The 17,659-nt window shown below is 38.1% G+C and overlaps 1 protein-coding gene across 8 annotated transcripts in view; it reads left to right on the forward strand.

Annotated features, from left to right (window-relative positions):
* PCSK5 (proprotein convertase subtilisin/kexin type 5) overlaps positions 1–17,659 on the forward strand; it is a 250,017-nt gene that overhangs the window by 109,045 nt on the left and 123,313 nt on the right. For all 8 annotated transcript variants that reach the window (XM_051789299.1, XM_051789294.1, XM_051789297.1 and 5 more), the window contains one exon: positions 14,420–14,632. In XM_051789299.1, the coding sequence (XP_051645259.1) occupies positions 14,420–14,632 (213 nt within the window). The remainder of the gene's footprint in view (positions 1–14,419; positions 14,633–17,659) is intronic.

The following is a 17,659-nucleotide window of genomic DNA, read 5'->3' on the forward strand; positions in this document are numbered from 1 at the left end:
TCTTGTACAGCTGCTGTTTGAAACTGAATAGCACATATCTGTGTGTATGCATATCTCATATATATCATATGTAGATACATTTTGTATGCACAAGACCTCTTGGACATTTTCAATTAGTTGGCAAAAAACTACTTGGTGAAGATCAATCAGAAGAATTAGTGCTGTGTTTGGGGATGGTTTCAGAAGATATGTCTTCCAGCATGCTGATGTAACCTAGTGCTAGGTCCTGGCATTTCTCTCTTATATGATTTGAAATATACTGTGTATCCTGATTGCATCTCTCATATAAAGTCTGAACATGTGATGATATTTTTACTTCAACATACTGAGTTAAACTTTGTCAACTGTGTACTAGAGGTGGATGCTGATTATAAACCAGAATTAGAAAAAGTCCTATGATGTTTTAACATTGTGTTTATTCCTTCTGATGTCACAAGACATAGCACCATTGGCTTGAAATAATATTCATAGTTCTAACATCTGTCATCTAGACCTGTCTTTCTTGTAAGTCCAGTCAGTAAAATTCCGTCCAGTTATTGCTTCATCAGTATCTCTGTTTTCCTGATTCATCTGTTAATTTATGGTTTCTGTACATCTTTTGTAAAGAGCCAGTCTTAACTGAAGTCTTACATCCATGGCTGTGCAAGGCACTGGCAACTATCACTACTGAAAATGTATAGCTTGTTACTCATCTAAGTTTCTTATTTTTCTTTCCACTTTTGCTGTATTTCTGGGGCGTCTTAACGGTGTTAGAAAACTCCACATGCAAATAATTACAGATTTTGGCCAAGTGATCTCTTGGATAAATTAAATTGAAACATAGGAATATAAGACAGGAAATGACCATGTAGCTTTCTCTATTTTTGTTGGGAAACCATTTCACAGCCATCACTAATCTATTGGTTAGAGACTTTCTTCTAAGTTGCAACTGGATTTACTCATGTGCAGTTTTCTGTCCCTTTGTTCCTAGGCCTAAACTGTGCCTCAGCTTAAATACTTTTGCTCCTTCCATTTTTGTTTCTGATATATTTCTAGAACAGAGTCTCCTTTCAGACTTCATTTCAATGTGACAAACAAGCCACACTCATTAGTCACTTAAAAACTAGGCTGTCCATCTCATTGATCATCAGAGTACTGCTTCTCCACATCTTCCAGCCTGAATTCTTGCCTTGCATACAGGTGGTTGCAATTACTAGATTCACTAGATGCTCTTTCTTTTTTATGTCAAAACCACCTAATAAATTTGTTTCCCTGGCTCGTCCTTGAAATACTCTACTCATAACTTTTTTGATCCCTGTGTTTGTCCGGCAGAGCCCATATCATTTCAAGTACAACCATTTCCACTTCCACCTGTGGAATAATGTTCATTTTCTTTTGTTTCATTAGTGATTTCTTTTAGGGCTTGTCATGTTTTGCAGAAGCCATATAGACTGGTTCTCATACATCCCTCTGCATAAAATAAGTTATCAGACAAAAACTTAACAGATTTATCTGAAATTCTGAAGTGTGTGTTGCATTTTAACCTTTTTTTCCCATTAATACTGATGCCCCTTACTGTCCTTTAAAATCTGTTCTACAACCTTTACAGTAATGCTTTGTATATTCAGTTTCCTTCTGTTAGTCAGAATTTGCAAAACACATTCATTCCTTTGGTTCTTTCTGAAACACATTCTGTTTTCTGTCACTGTTTTTTCAAGTGTGGATACCATAGTGGGGCATATAAGTTTTAGCATCCCTATTCCATGGACATGTTCATATAGATCCTACTGACCAATCCAATAAGCAGACTGTTTTAGGGTAGCTCACTGCCAGTTGATTTATTTTCCATGACCCTAAACTCTCTTTCAAAGTCACCACTTTGCAACAGTTTGTCCACCTTCCTGTATGTCTTACCAATAAGCTTAGTTTCTAGGTCTTACTACGTTGCATTTGGCTGATATATGTATCTCAGGAGGCCTTAATGACTCTTTAGATGTGGTTTATACTTGATATGCTGTAGTTTTCTACAGACTGGGATTGTCCAGAGAAAATGAGGTTAGGTGATAACCTTAACACATCATTAAGCAAATAGTAGCAATCCTTTGTTTGTACAGTTAGCAACTTTCTGTATTCAGACAAAGTACAATTAGGGATATTGCCTTCCAGCACATGAAGTAATATTTAGGCTCAGTGACACCTAGATGATCTTTGATACCATGTGCTTTATTTTGTTTTGGAAATCAGTAAACAGAGCTAACCTTAAAATTGCTCTCCTTTGCTTGCTGTGAAAAATGAGCCTTTTCACAGACAGTCAGCATGTAGTACGAAAAAAATGCAGAAAAAAGAAAGAATATATCAGAAACATTCTTACGTTGCATTCTATGGAATATAAAAGTCCTAACAGACAGTAAAATTTGTAATGAGAGTTACAGGAAAATATATATCAAAATACCCACTTTTCTTACAATGTCACAAGGTGTACTGGAAACCAAAACTGTTTAGTTACCTCATCCCATCTCACACATACATGGAAACTGTTGTAACAAGCCAGAATAGCATTACTGGTTTTGGACTTGTCAAAAGTCTCTCTGGTTTTGTGTACCCAGCCTGAAGCAGGTAATATATTGAACATAAAACCCCACACACCGTTCTTTTTGTGGGGTATATCCTAATTTGGAAACCAATACTGAAAAGCAGCTTTGGCAAATGAGTCTCTTTCCATACGCTACGTACATTATAGAGAGTGCATATTTGAAACATGAATCTAGTTTCTTTGTGTGATCAAATCACATATCCACTTTACTCATATTTGAACAACAGCAGTATCTACAAATTTCTGTGTGTCACGTAGGAAAAACTAGATTTCTGGAATGGAAATTACTGGAAGTTTAGTGTCAAGAGTTTTCTGTGCAAAGAATTTAACCTAAGTTTAAGGCACAAAACTGTGAGGGCAATATTTTTCACACAGTCTAAGTACATTGTTTCTTCTTAAAGTAATGCTGCGGGAGGTGAACTGTACATTACTGCAACCCTCAGTCTGCAGATGTAGAGGTGGAGCAGTAACATTTTCCTGCGTATCTAGTGAAAAGAGTTGAACTTGCAGAAAATTTGAGGTTCTTTTTGTTAAACTCCGGAAGTTAAACAGACATCTCTAAACTTGAAGTTTTGCATAAGGAGGTAAAGTAGTGAAACAACAGCTGTGTGGATCTGGTGGCCATGGGCTCCTTTCTTGAGCGTTTAATCAGATAGTAGTATAAAGGCAATGAGAACTGCCTGAACCCGCTTGATAGAATGGGTGCTTGTGTGTGACATCCATCTCATACCCAGTCCTCACGCTGGTGGCTTTCCTATGCACTGCCTGTTAACTCTGGCTTTGCATGCAGAGACAATTTCAACTATCATTAACTAGAGGTTCCTTGTACAACAGAAATTTTGCTGTTGTGTTATCACATTGTGTTTGCAGCATACAACTGGCTTTGTTGTTACCCGACACTGTTACCCAACAACAGTGGTAATGATACTATGGAGAGAGAACCTGAAGCAGAACTGTGATTCCTGCAGCCCTGAAGCTGCCTCACTTTTGCTTAGGTAAATGAGAAATTCATTCCAGTATTCCACATGTTCAGATTTCAGGTTTCAGCCAGTTCTTTTGGTTGCACTTCAAGCACTAATTATAGCTCTGTGGGGAATATCTTGGAGCTGTTTAGGCTGTCTTTCCATTGAAGAGTGAAGTAAAAAATACACAACATGAAGGCTACATATCAAATTGTTCCACTGATATATCCCAGAAATTATTGTGTTAATGGGTAGGTGCTTGTGGTCATTCAGTATGGCATTTTTTTTATACTCAGGTTAAGATATTTTCCCACTTCAGTATTTAAAAGGTATCATATCCTATGACCTAATAAAATACATTTTTCCTTTTTTTAACCTGATTAATTATTTTGTCTTTCATTTTCTTATTTAAAAGAAGTAGCCAAAACCTTACTTTTCTGAGCAACCACTTGCTTTTTCAACAAAATAACTACTTTTTGTAAATAGTAATATAGTTTTGCATTTTATATATATTATGTGTATATTTATTGCTGTGTTCCAGCAATAGGAAATACTTCTTTACTTCCTAGTTTCCCTAAGAGTAAAAACATGACTGCTAATATGAAAACATAGGTCTCATTTTTGGACATTCCCTCAAACATGTATCTTTATTAAAGCACATCTGTTTGGCTTATTACTGATTTCCTCATAAATACCATAGTTGTGCATTTTTAGTTATTTGATGCACAAACATGAATTTTTTCTGAGAGTGTGGATACCTCAACCAAATTAATGGCCTCAGAAATGTCTCCTTTTGTTCATAAATTTTTACTTCTAATACCCAAGGAGACTGGTTTTTTTAAAAAAAAATAATCTCTTTGGCTGGCTTCTGGTAGCACTTCGTAATTGCTGGCATGGACTTTCAGCTTTGTGTTGTCTGTTTCAGAGAGATTCCTCCTTTCAAGTTCAGTGCTGTGCAATCTACAGCAAAGTCTTTTAAGAGTGGTGTGCCAGACTACTTTTCATTTCCAGATTAGAGGTTAAATGGACTGGAGGAGCTAAATATAACAGGAGCTAGGAGTTGCTGTTTGTCAAAAGCAAAACACTGACAGTCAACTGCTTGGCAGCATTGTGTCTCTACACAGGGTGGCAGCGTCCAGCTCCCAGGGAGTACAGAAATCTGGAAGCAAGGAGATGATGCCTCTCACAGGTGAATTTCTCAGGATGCTGTGATCCTTAGTGCCTTGACCTACAGTAATTGTACTATGCTGAACCCAAAATCATGTCTGTATAGTAGGGTTTTTAGGTCTCCAGAATACTGGCCTCTGTTTTGCACATTCAGTTATGAACATTTCCTCTTTAGGAATTAGTTTTTAAGGAAGAGGTCATACTATGGGCTACTTTTTCCAGTTTCCACTTCAGTATAGATTTCACTTCCTGGCAGTAGTTTTTGTTCTTGGAAACATTAAGTAATTTTAGAACAGTATTGGGGAGAATAGAGGAAATTAAATGTTTAGGTTCTAGGTGTGGATAGAATGTCCTTCCTTCTCTCTACATTTTATGTTTCCATTATTTGTTTTCTACCCATGGGTGTACAATTTCCAGCATATTAATGCCAAATTGCGTCTCCCTGTCTGCAACCCTTGTAACTCTAGTTACTCCAGGTCAGTGGTTCTGTCCTTTGTCTTTCCTACTCCTTCATATTTTCTTCCTTGTCCCTTTGTAAATTTGATCCCTTCTATTAAGGCAGTGATTGACCTTATATGTGGGGGGACTTATTGGGGCATTTGATTCCTGGGCAGGAAGTAATCAGGATTCAAGGGTGGATTAAGGCAGCTTGACTTGTAAAGCACTGAACAAACGTAGAGTCTAAGCTATATGAAATACTGTGGTTGAAACTTAGTCCACTGGCTCAAATTACGTCTTGTGGATGGAAACTGTTTTTATTGGAAACTGTTTTTATTAGATGGAAGCAACTCGATTGTCTTTAGATGATTGTCTTTAGATGAACATGTGAAGACCTCTACATTATGAAGGTTCCTGCCAGTACCACTAAGGCATTCACTCATAAAGGCATATGTGGTTTATATGTATGCACATACACAAACACACACACATGCACTGGGAGTGGGGGAGTGTTCTTCTGATAATATCGGAAATTCTGCAGATGCCATTATGAACATGTTCATACTGGCTCTGATTCTTGGCAGACTTAACACATCCATGCTGGTGAACTGGAAAAAACCCAAAAAACTTTTGTATCACTTACCTGCTTGCAACCCGCTGACCAAGGAAAAGGAGACATTAACAGAATGCCCCAGGATTGTTCTGTCATGCTTTTACAAGTGCAATTTCTGTCTTGGGGCCTCTTTGTCAAAGACCTGATGAGTCCATTTCATTTAAGTTCAGCTGTCTGTTGAGCACACTGGCTTTGCCCAGAAAATGTGCTAGAAAATTGAACTGTGGCTGGGTCAATAGCAAGTCGTAGTTGTCAGTGAAAGACTTTTTCTTTTGCATAATGGAACAGATGATTTTTTTTTAATTATCTGACATTTTATGCAATTTAAGAAAGCAAACAAAACAAAAGGAAAAACATTTCACAATGGTCTAATTGTTGCACTGACAAGTACAAATGCAATTATGCAGAGTTTATAAGAGGGAGTCCCTAGCTATCGTTGCAAATGGAAGAGCAGAAACAGATCTATACCTAGAGGAAGAAGCAATGTATTTTTAACATCATGGGACACAGTGAGCATACTTTGCTGGACATCCAATCAGCCCTGGTCTGTGCCTCTTTGGTAGTTCACTAATTCTTAGTTTTGCTCAAGGTCTACCAGTATGGTTTGTAAATGCACCTTTACTTTTGAGTAATAAATGATGCATGGCTTCTTGGCAGCTCAGGGCTTGACTTTTCATTGTGACACCCTTGGGCATCTGGCAAATGACAGATGACAGATTTAGATAAACAGTAAAAGCTACATAGTACCTTGCATGTGTGTTTGTGTTAACTTTGTAATGCAGTCCAAATGTTATTTAACTTCATTTATTTAAAGGAGACCAATTGGGAATGACATAAAGTAGGACAGCTGATGCTGTTGCTCTGTTTACTTGTTTGGCATAGGTACTAACAAGTTTTTATTTTCCTAAGCATGACTAGGTCTACTGAACTAAAGCAGAGTGTTTGGAAACAGAGAGAAAGAAGAAACCAAATGGTAGGCAGTAAATGTAAACTAGAATTTATTTACTGGAAAAATTATTTTAGTTGGGTTCATAGAATCATGGAATCATAGAATTATCAAGGGTGGAATGTTGCCTGAAATTGAATAAATAATTTTCTAGACAATGTTAGTATAGAAAGATAAAAAAGTAGCTCTTTAATAAGACATCCTCGGTGCACAAAGATAGCATATGCACACACACAGACACAGGTGTTACGAACTTAAACTATCATCTAATTGAAATATCTAACTATTACCTCATGGGGATACATGCAGCCTGAAAATTATCTGTCCACCAGATTCTCCTGCAGGCTCATCCCAGAATTGGATTGGTGGTCCCAAGACCCCCTATCTGCCTCCCACAAAAGTCTTCATCAACTCTCTCTGTCCTATTTGGCCCTCTTTCAAGGATTCTGGACCTTCTCTGATAGGTTTGACTCTTTTATATCAAGCAGTGTGCCTTCTTGTGTCTTATTCTAAGAACATTTTATACAGATAAAATATTCTTTACCTTGCTACAATCTTTGTCCATTGGAATTCTTGACAAGAAATATTAAACAATATTTCAGGACTAATACAAAGGTACTTAGCTAAAGTGCTACTAAAAGTGCTAAAAGTTATACTAAAATCGTAGCTTTTAAGGCATCAGAAAGGCATTCAAGATCATCCAGTCCAACTGTCCACCCACTACTCCCGCTGTAACCTGTAAAACGTATCACTCAGCGCCAAATCCAGACACCTCTTGAACACAGGTGTTATTTTTAACGCTGCTATTTGCTTTGACAAATAGCTTCTAGGAACAAGATGTTTAGCATGTTTTCTAGTCTGAAGGTAATGCTGCTGTTTTCTGTGAACCGCTGCGGTGTTATATGTGCAATATTGCAGTGCATTATAGGACTAGGCTTTGTGACATCCAGAACAAGTAGTGGATCAATCTAGCAGAAAAGATTCAATTATGCGCAGATACAGGTCATTACAAAGGATTCTGTGAGGCCCTGAAAACAGCATACAGACCTACATACGGGTCCAAAGCCCTCTACTCAGCACAGATGGTCAGGTACTTCACACAGATAAAATCTCCATTCTGAATCGTTGGTCTGAACACTTTCAGACTCTTTCAGACTCAGTACTAGCCGTGTAGTCCAAGACTCAGCAATTCAGTCCATCATGCAACAACCAGTGAAGAATGAACTGGATATTGCCCCCACTATGGGAGAAACTCTTAAGGCCATACAGCAGGTGAAAACTGGCAAGGAAGCTGGGGTTGATGGAATTCCACCCGAAGTCTGGAAACATGGGGACCAAGAACTCCACACTAAATTTCATGAGTTTGTGATGAACTGTTGGGAACTAGGTGAACTACCATCAGGCCTTCGTGATGCAGTCATCATCACCCTGCATAAGAAGAAAGGAGTTAAATCAGATTGCTCAAATTACCGTGGTATTACTCTGCTCTCCATTGCTGGTGAAATCGTGGCAAGAATACTTTTGAACAGACTAATACCCGCTATAGCAGAAGAAATTCTACCTGAAAGCCAGTGTGGTTTCAGAGGCAACAGGAGTACGACAGACATGGTGTTTGTTCTCAGACAACTGCAAGAGAAGTGTAGGGAACAGAACAAAGGTCTTTATGTAACCTTTGTCGACCTCACCAAGGCTTTCAATACTGTGAGCAGAAAAGGTCTGTGTCAGATTTTGGAATATTTAGGATGTCCCCCCAAGTTCCTTAAAATGATCATCTCACTCCATGAGGATCAGCACAGCCGATACAGATATGGCAATGCACTTTCTGAGCCCTTTCTAATAACCAATGGTGTGAAACAAGGCTACGTTCTTGCTCCTACCCTATTCACAGTCTTTTTCAGCATGATGCTCCAAAGGGCCATGGCAGACCTTGATGATCAGGACGGTATCTATATTCAATATCGTACGAATGGAAGCCTTTTCAACCTAAGGTGATTGAAGGCCCACACTAAGACCTTAAATCATCTTGTCCGGAAGCTGTTTTTCGCTGACGACGATGCCCTCATCACCCACACAGAAGCAGCTCTGCAGCGTTTAACATCCTGCTTTGCTGAGGTTGCTGAGCTTTTTGGACTGGAAGTCAGCTTAAAGAAGACAGAAGTTCTCTATCAACCTGCACCTCAGGAAGTCTTTCATCATCCCCATATCACCATTGGCCAATCAGAGCTCAAATCAGTCCAGCAGTTTAATTACCTAGGTAGCATTATCTACTTGGACGGTAAGATTGACGGACAGATAGACAACAGGTTAGCAAAGGCATATAGAGCTTTTGGAAAACTCCATAAAAGAGTCTGGCGAAATAAACACCTGAAGAAAAGTACAAAGATCAGTGTTTACTGAGCCATTGTGCTGTCTACTCTTTTATATGGATGGGAATCATGGGTCATCTACCACCACCACCTGTGACTCCTAGAATGCTTCCATCAACACTGTCTCCGCACAATCCTAAACATCCACTGGTCAGATTATGTGACCAATACATCTGTTCTAGAACAAGCAACAGTCACAAGTATTGAGGCCATGTTGCTGAGAACACAGCTGAGATGGGCAGGGCACATCTCCAGGATGAAGGACCACCACCTCCCTAAGATCTTGCTTTATGGTGAACTTGCCACTGGCTGCCGCAAGAGAGGAGCCCCAAAGAGGAGATACAAGGACTCCCTGAAACAACATCTCAGCCTTGACCATATTTATCTTCATCACTGCTCTACTCTGGCCTCCAACTGGGAGGCCTGGAGACACACCATCTATAACGCTGCTGCTTCTTTTGAGAACACACGCAGGATCACTCTCGAGGAGAAAAGACAATGCAGAAAGAATCGTGTCTTGCTGATACCATCCAAGGAGTCTTTCTGCTGTGCCTTTTGCAACTGCATTTGTCTATCTCGCATTGACCTCATTTGCCACCAGCGTGCTTGTAGCAAATGTGGGTAGAGCCCTCTCCAAATCTTCATTCGCAAAGCCTAGCCATGAAAAAGAGGACTGGGAATTCTTTCTCTGTATGTATTAGAAACTACTAATTTCCGTTAGTCAGTGCACCTGATACTTTCTTTTTATTGCAATAAAAGAGACATTAATCCTTTACGTATTTGCAGAACACATTAGTTTTAAAGAAATATTTGCTATAATTTATTTACAAAAAAAACTTAGCATGAGAAGGTAAATTCAGGTGCAAATGGCTGTTATTTTTAAAGCCCTACCATTACTATTAAAATCTAAATTGATGTTTATTTTTTTTAAATACTGAATCACAGAATTTCTAAGACCCATGGGCATGTTTTCATCAGGATGACATTTTGTGGCCAATTCACATACCTGTTTCTACAGCTCGTTGTTCACTAATAGCACAGCAGCATAAATATGCATCTAAAGAAATAGATACACATTCTCTGTGCAGACAAGCTAATAATTCAAGGATTAATTCTGTGAAATTTTCACTAAGTAGAGTCATATCCTACAGTGAAAAGATTTTCATTGCATGAATGGGGCAAGTCATGTTATATTGCTGCTTGCATACAGAACCAGCTGATAGTGACAGCAGAAAAATGACAGATGGACTGTCGTTGGTAGGATGCTTTTCTGTGCGAATATCTTTTTGATAACTTCTTTTACAAAACCTTTCTTTTTAAAAAAAAAAGTGGAATTTGGGATTGGATTACCCCAAATTCTCATTTCGTCTCTCTTGGTTGTATTGGTGGGTTATTCTGAATTTCCCGTGGGGTATTGATTTGGCCAAACGTAATTACATAATACTGCTTTCAAGACATGCATGTGAAGAAAAAAAAAAGTAAAAATATGTAAAAATCTCCAAATAGCAGATACTTCTGAAAATTCATTTAAAAGGTTTTAATGGAATATTTTGACATGTTCTGGAGGTAACAGTGTGGCTGTATGGTAAACTTATTTCTGTGTATTCTAACCTTGTATGTATATATACTGACTTTTTTGGGTGGAGCGTATGTAGGAGAGAGTTGGTTTTTAAGTGAGCAGGATGAGACAGAAATCTGTTCCTGACTCTGAAACATATGGAAGAATTGATAGGCAAACCACAAATTACCATTTCCATTGAGGAGACAGAAGATGAAAGCAAATAATTGCATACTGATGGGAAGCATGATTTAATTTCAAGAGGTGATGGGATGGAACCAAAATAAAACCAGTAAAAATCAAGCAGGATCACATAAAAAAGTAACAAATCAACATATTATTAGGGTAATCCTCCATCCTATTCCTCAAAAACATCAGAGAGGCCTATCTTCTGTCTTCCTGATCTGCTGGTGCAATAAATTGGTGAATATGTGTGAAATAATTTTTCCATTTAAGGTTCCTTTAGTCTGTTTCATCAAATGTTTTCAGAATGGTAGTGTAAGATTTGCAAAGGGGTATGACCTGCTCGTAGAATGAAAGGAAAGTGGTTCATAAAAGAGGCCCATGCAGTTGCAAATCACATCCCACTGGCTTTGGGAGGCTCTGAATTGGACCCTGCTAGCTGGAAAAAGCAGGGAGAACCCCAAATGGAAAGAGGGTTTTGATTTGACAAGAGTTGGGAAGTAGAGCTGTAACATTTCATCAAGGTTGTCTTAAAAAAAATTTAAAAAAAAAAAACCACAAAAAGTGTTGCTATTTTGCAACTTTTGTTGATGCAGTAGCCAAGACTAACTAAAGGAAATGAAAAACAGTGAAATATTCAGATTGATTTTGTCTGAAGAATGTGATTTCATTGTACATATAACTTGGCATTCTGAGATTTTTTTCACTGCTTGAAATGGGTTTTTTTTATGAAAATTTGCATTTTAGAGACATAACCTTATGTAAATACTAACCAGGAGAAGTTACTATTTAACTTAGTTTGCTTGAAAGAAGAGTCCAGGTATTATACTTTCACTAAACTCACAAATTATCTCTATGATATTTGAAAAGTCATGGCTGTCAGGTGAAGGCCCAGGTGACTGGAAAAAGGGAACATTGTACCTGTCTTTAAAAAGGGTAGAAAGGAGGACTCTCGGAACTACTCGCCTGTCAACCTCACCTCTGTGCCTGAGAAGATTATGGAACAGATCCTCCTAGAAGCAATGCTGAGGCACATGCAGGACAGGGAGGTGATTTGGGACAGCCAACATGGCTTCACAAAGGGCAAGTCCTGCCTGACCAACCTAGTGACCACCTATGTGTCTACCCAGGTGACTGAGTGACTGCATCACTATTGAGTGACTACATCAGTGGACAAGGGAAGGGTTACAGATGTCATTTACCAGGACTTCTGTAACGCCTTTGGCCTGGTCCCCCACAGCATCCTTCTCTCTAGATTGGAGAGAGATGAATTTGATGACTGTTAGATATAAGTGTTGGACAGCCACATCCAGAGGATAGTGGTCAATGACTCAGAGTCACGATGGACATCAGTGACAAGTGGTGTTCCTCAGGGGTTCATATATACTGGGACCAGTGTTTTTTAATATCTTCATTTTAAGATATAAGGAATCAAGTGCACCTTCAGCATATGTGCAAATGGCACCAAGCTGAGTGGTACAGTTGAAACACCTGAAGGACAGAATGCCATTCAGAGGGACATGGACAAGCTCAAGAAATGGGCCAATAGGAATGTCATAAGGTTTAATAAGACCAAGGGCAAGGTGCTGTACCTGGGTCAGGGTGCAGCATGTCAATACAGGTTGGGGGATGAACAGATTGAAAGCAGCCCTGCTAAGAAGGACTTGGGGGTGCAGGTGGATGAGAGGCTGGACATGAGCCAGCACTGTGCGCTTGCAGCCCAGATAACCAGCTATATCCTGGGCTGCATGAACAGCCGCGTGGCCAGCAGGTCAAGAGAGGTGATTCTATTCCTCTTCTCCACTCTAGTGAAGCCCCACCTGGAGTGCTGCATCCAGCTCTAGGCCCCCAGTGCAGGAAGAGCATTGACCTGTTGGAGCAAGTCTGGGGGGAAGGCCACCAAGATGATTAGAGGAATGAAACACATCTCCTTTGAGGAAAAGCTGAGAAAATTGGTTTCGTTCAGCCTGAAAAAGAGAAGGTGACCTAATTGCAGCCTGAAGAAAAACGATGAGAGAGTTTTTACAAGAACATGTAGTGACAGGACAAGGTGAAATGGTTTCAAACTAAAAGAGAGTAGGTTTAGATTAAATATTAAGAAAAAATTATTTACTGTGAGGGACTGAGGCACTGAACAGGTTGTCCAGAGAAGTCGTGGACATCCCATCCATGGAAGTGTTCGAGGCCAGACTGGATAGGGCTCTGAGTAACCCGGTCCAGTAAAAGGTGTCTCTGTCCATTGGAGAGAGGCTGGGACTAGAAGATCTTTAATGTCCCTTAATGGGGATGTTAACAGTAGATTAATAAATTCATCTGTGTTTGAGCCTGGACTGTGAAGTGTGACAGTTTTTTGTCTTACAATAATGTCGGTTCAGTTATGCTCAGCACAGAAAGCATTAGCAAAACCCCTCTGAGCATTTAGATTGAATTAATTTTTGATTTGTGCAAAAAGTTGTTTTATACCTTATTTTATGATGGGCCCATAGTGGTGGGCTTATCCAAGAGCCAGGTAGATGCAACATGATGAGTTGCAAGCACAAGCGGTATAGGTGAGACTGTTGGCACATTTGTAGATGTACCATGCTTTGCAAGAGTGTCTTGTAAGAAAGGGTGACACTGTTTAGCTTAATCAAAAATAAGTTAATGCTGATAATTAATCATACAGTTGCATGAATCTGAATTTCATTCACTGACATGAAATATGTAAATATAAATAAGGAAAAACCCAATTAACCATATATCAATTCTCGTATATCAACAATACATGTTACTGATCACCTTCACTTTTCATATCAATACCTGTATAAGCGTATTAGCGCCACTAAAATGTTTTGATTCGTTTGAACACTATATAACTTTGTATATTAATAAAATGTCAAGGGGAGATTACCTATTTTAAATTATGAATATACCTAATTAACTTGTCCAACTAGTCATATGTTTGAAATAACATGCTGAACTAATGATCTAGTGCTTCATTAGAATAGATTTATAAGAATTAGTTTTGTCCATTTTTGTTTATATGTTGTGTTGTGCATTTAGCAGTCATAATGGACTAGGTGGGTTGGACTAAGTACCTGAGGTCCCTTCCCATCTCAGGTGTTCTGTGATTCTGTAATTTATAGTGTGTGTGAAAAATGGTGCTGTGGTTCACAGTATATAATGTTACCCAAAAAACCCAGTGCCTCAGGCAACCCAAGAAGAAACAGCTGAGAGCATCCTAATAAATAAGAAGTATCGTGCATTATGAAGAGGTTTTGTTTCAAGTATGGTATTTTTTTTCCTTTTTACAACACAATATGATATTCTAATGCTTCATCTGAGTTTTCAGCACCTCTTTCGTGGTACATTGGAATAGCATAGATGCAGACCAACAAACAAAAGTTTGTATAAAAGTTGCTTGTAAAGCTGTGTTCATACCACTCATTTTCTGAATTTTTCTAATGTCTGATTCTGAACTCTGCTAAATCCTGTTTTCATTTCAGATTCTTCTCAGTGAAATTGCTTATTTTCTTTTTCTCATGAGATGCCTTTTTGGGGGAAAAGACCTGCCTATTAAGCAGTTGAGAGGGAAGAGAATTATTGATCAAATCTTTTTTACTGTTTCCGAACAGGGTCGAAGAGGCTTAGGTTCAGTTTTTGTTTGGGCATCTGGAAATGGTGGAAGAAGTCGAGACCACTGCTCCTGTGATGGCTACACCAATAGCATCTACACTATTTCAATAAGCAGCACAGCTGAAAGTGGGAAGAAGCCATGGTATCTGGAAGAATGTGCATCCACACTGGCTACAACATACAGCAGCGGGGAATCCTATGACAGGAAAATAGTATGGGGTTTACTTATTTTCTTTAATGTGTATGTGATTATGTTTGTTCAGTGACTTTGGAGGGTGAGAGAGAAAGAGAAATAATTTGTAATAATATCCTCTGTTTTAAATCCAGTTATCAATAGTTTTCAGATTTTACACTCATGATATTAACAGTTTGTCTACGTACCCCTCTATTTTCTCAGATTTATTTTGATCCAGCATCATTCCTCTTTTACATTCAGTGATGGTAATTTGCTCATATTGCTGTCTATTCTGGCAGAAATGTATTGTAAGGAAAATTAACTCAGTGCTCATCTTTCCTGTGTTGTTCCTTATGTCATTCCTGAGCAGCCAGCATCCATTTTCCCTAATGTACTCATCTTTGCCGGAAAACAGCAAATTGTTTTAATTCTGTTTGATAATCTGTTGATACCATTAGTATTTGTACACTGTATCTGCCTTTGCAAAATGAGCGCATTCAGTATAATTTCCAGTATTCAACATACTAATCCTTTTAACCTTTTAAACCCTTGTAATGAGGTAAATGAGGTTTGCTAATGTTTTCCTCTTCCCTGCTTATTTATTCTAGTGTTTAACTTACAGAACTTAATTAATTCAGAAGATTGAGGGATTTGAAGGGTTTTTTTTTTCCCCCGTATGTTTTCTTAAGTACTCATCTAACATTGCCTTCTTTCTGTTCCTTAGCAGATTCCTCTCTTGGTGTCAGTGAAGAGTTAAAAATATTTGCCACTATGTTTTGTTAATACTGTCTGCCTTGTCTTTCAAGGATTCTGGGATTCTGGCCATCTGTTCTTGGATTCTTCCTTATTTTCAGATTATCTAATTTTTGTTTTAAACTTGTTCTGTGGTACTTCTTTGTTCCAGTAATTTTTCTGTTCGTTACTTGCTTCTCTTCACTGAAACCTTATCTTTCTCTTCCTGACATGTTTCTTGTTCTCTCTGATAAATAGTAATAAAGAAAAAAAATTACTGTGTCTCCTAGGAGTTCTCACTTCTGTAATTAAATTCCCTTCACTGTCCTCTAAAAGACTTTCACTAACTTCTTCATGTTTAAGTGATAGTAATACAGTGTAAGGTGAACGGAAGTGGTTGCATTCCTCCACCGTGAGCTCTTACTTAACCAGGTCTGTAGGACTTCCCTGAGTCCGTCAAATCCAGCAGTTGCTATCACCTCAACAATAACTTTCTCAAATACAATCAATCTTGCTTTCAAAGGTTTCAGTGACAGGAAATCCACTTAAATTTAGGGCAAGTGGTTTTAATTACCCATTGCCATTAAAAAAATTCTCATTTGTTCTCTGAGCTCCTCTAACTTCTATTTCTTAGCATTTGGTGTCACTGATTTTATTGCTAGTGTGAAAACCACTCCAATTGTCTACTGTCTTCTCTCTGCCCATGTAGCCTGAACGATTAATCACTTTTAATAACTTTTAATAACTTTTAGTAACTTTTAATAACTGTCTTCCATCATTCTATGTAAAATATGTTTTCTTATAAACTCTCTCTCATGTTATGAACTTTGAACATCCAGACTGGACACACCAGTCAGGTAGTATTGAGTGACAAAAGCACTGTGTCTGTGAGTTAAAAGGATTAGTATGTTGAATATTGGAAGGTATATTGAATGCGCTCGTTTTGCAGAGATAGATACAGAGTAAAATTACTGATGGTATCAACAGATATCTGTGAGAAGTCAGGGGAGTTTTTGTGGGTTTTGTTTGTTTGTTTGTTTGTTTTTTGTCACGTAACTCAGAACAAACTCCAATATCATGTAAGATTCTATAGTGTCATAGTACAGAAATACCTATGCAAGACTGAGGGACAGTGGATGGTTATGATGGTCTAGTGTCATGTTCCACAGTTCCTTCCTATCTTTCCTTGCAGTTCTTTAGTTGAGTATCTTCCTTTTTTTTTCCTTCTGTGTTATTCTATCCACAAACAGTGAGCAAACATTAGGAACTCATTGTGTGGACTAAAAATTCTTATAAAATTATTTTGATTAATAGATCACCCACACTTTTATAACCACACACAAGAGTTTTTTTCTTTTTTTCATTGCTACCCATTTTTGAAAATTGCTTGCTACAAATATAGGATGTAATTTTAGAAGTTTTCCTAGTCTGGAGTTCTAATTTTGTCTTCTGCAATGATAGCTTGAAATATTTTAAGCTAACAATTACAGTTAAACACACACTGATGTTACCATCTTGCAAGAGTTCCTTGTTGTTCAGGGATGGTACTCTAAGCACACTTGACTGTACGCTGTACTGAATTTTATTGCAGTAACAATTAGCCCCTTATGGACCAAGTTTCCACCCTTTCTGTATATTGAAATACCCAAAGCATACAAACATCTCAAAGATGCAGATACATGTATGCCTTTTACACAGACTCTCAGAGAAAAGAATTAGAATTACTTTTGAGTGTTTTCAAGTGCAGCTGCCAAATGCTGGCATAGGTATAGGTGTAGAAACTCACAGTCTGGGACAAAGGCAAATTAACAGTAGGTAAAGACTATAAAATTATACTTCTTTATAGATGTTATTTCTCATAACTCAGTGAGTGCAGAAGTATTGGCTAATAGTATGGAGTTGTCAAGGTATTTTTCCTATTATTCTCTTCTCTACCACTTTGAATATCATAGGATAATGCTGGAAGATAGCTTCCCCACTCCAGACCATGTAGCTAGGATAGGTTAAGTACCACCTAATATAGTTATTTATATGGTTCTTTCACTTATCAAGCATATTGCACAAATGCATTTCCTTTGAATTCCTTTTTCAAATTATTTCCTTAAGCACGAAGGATTTTACATATGAAAGTCCCTCACAGATATAATTCACAAGCCTATAATTTAACTGCTGAAAATAACCTGTCCACCTGTTTTGTTGTTTTGTGATAAATGCCAATTCATCTGCTGATTTTCTTTCTCTTCTAAGTTACGTTTTTTCCTTGCTGACTAACTGCTACTCTAAGCAGAACTCAAAACTGAAACAATGAAAAAAACCAAACCAGTCTCCTGCC

Source organism: Manacus candei, unplaced genomic scaffold (genome assembly GCF_025592945.1).
Source record: "Manacus candei isolate 608988 ecotype Guabito, Panama unplaced genomic scaffold, ASM2559294v1 h1tg000027l, whole genome shotgun sequence".
NCBI lineage: Eukaryota > Metazoa > Chordata > Aves > Passeriformes > Pipridae > Manacus > Manacus candei.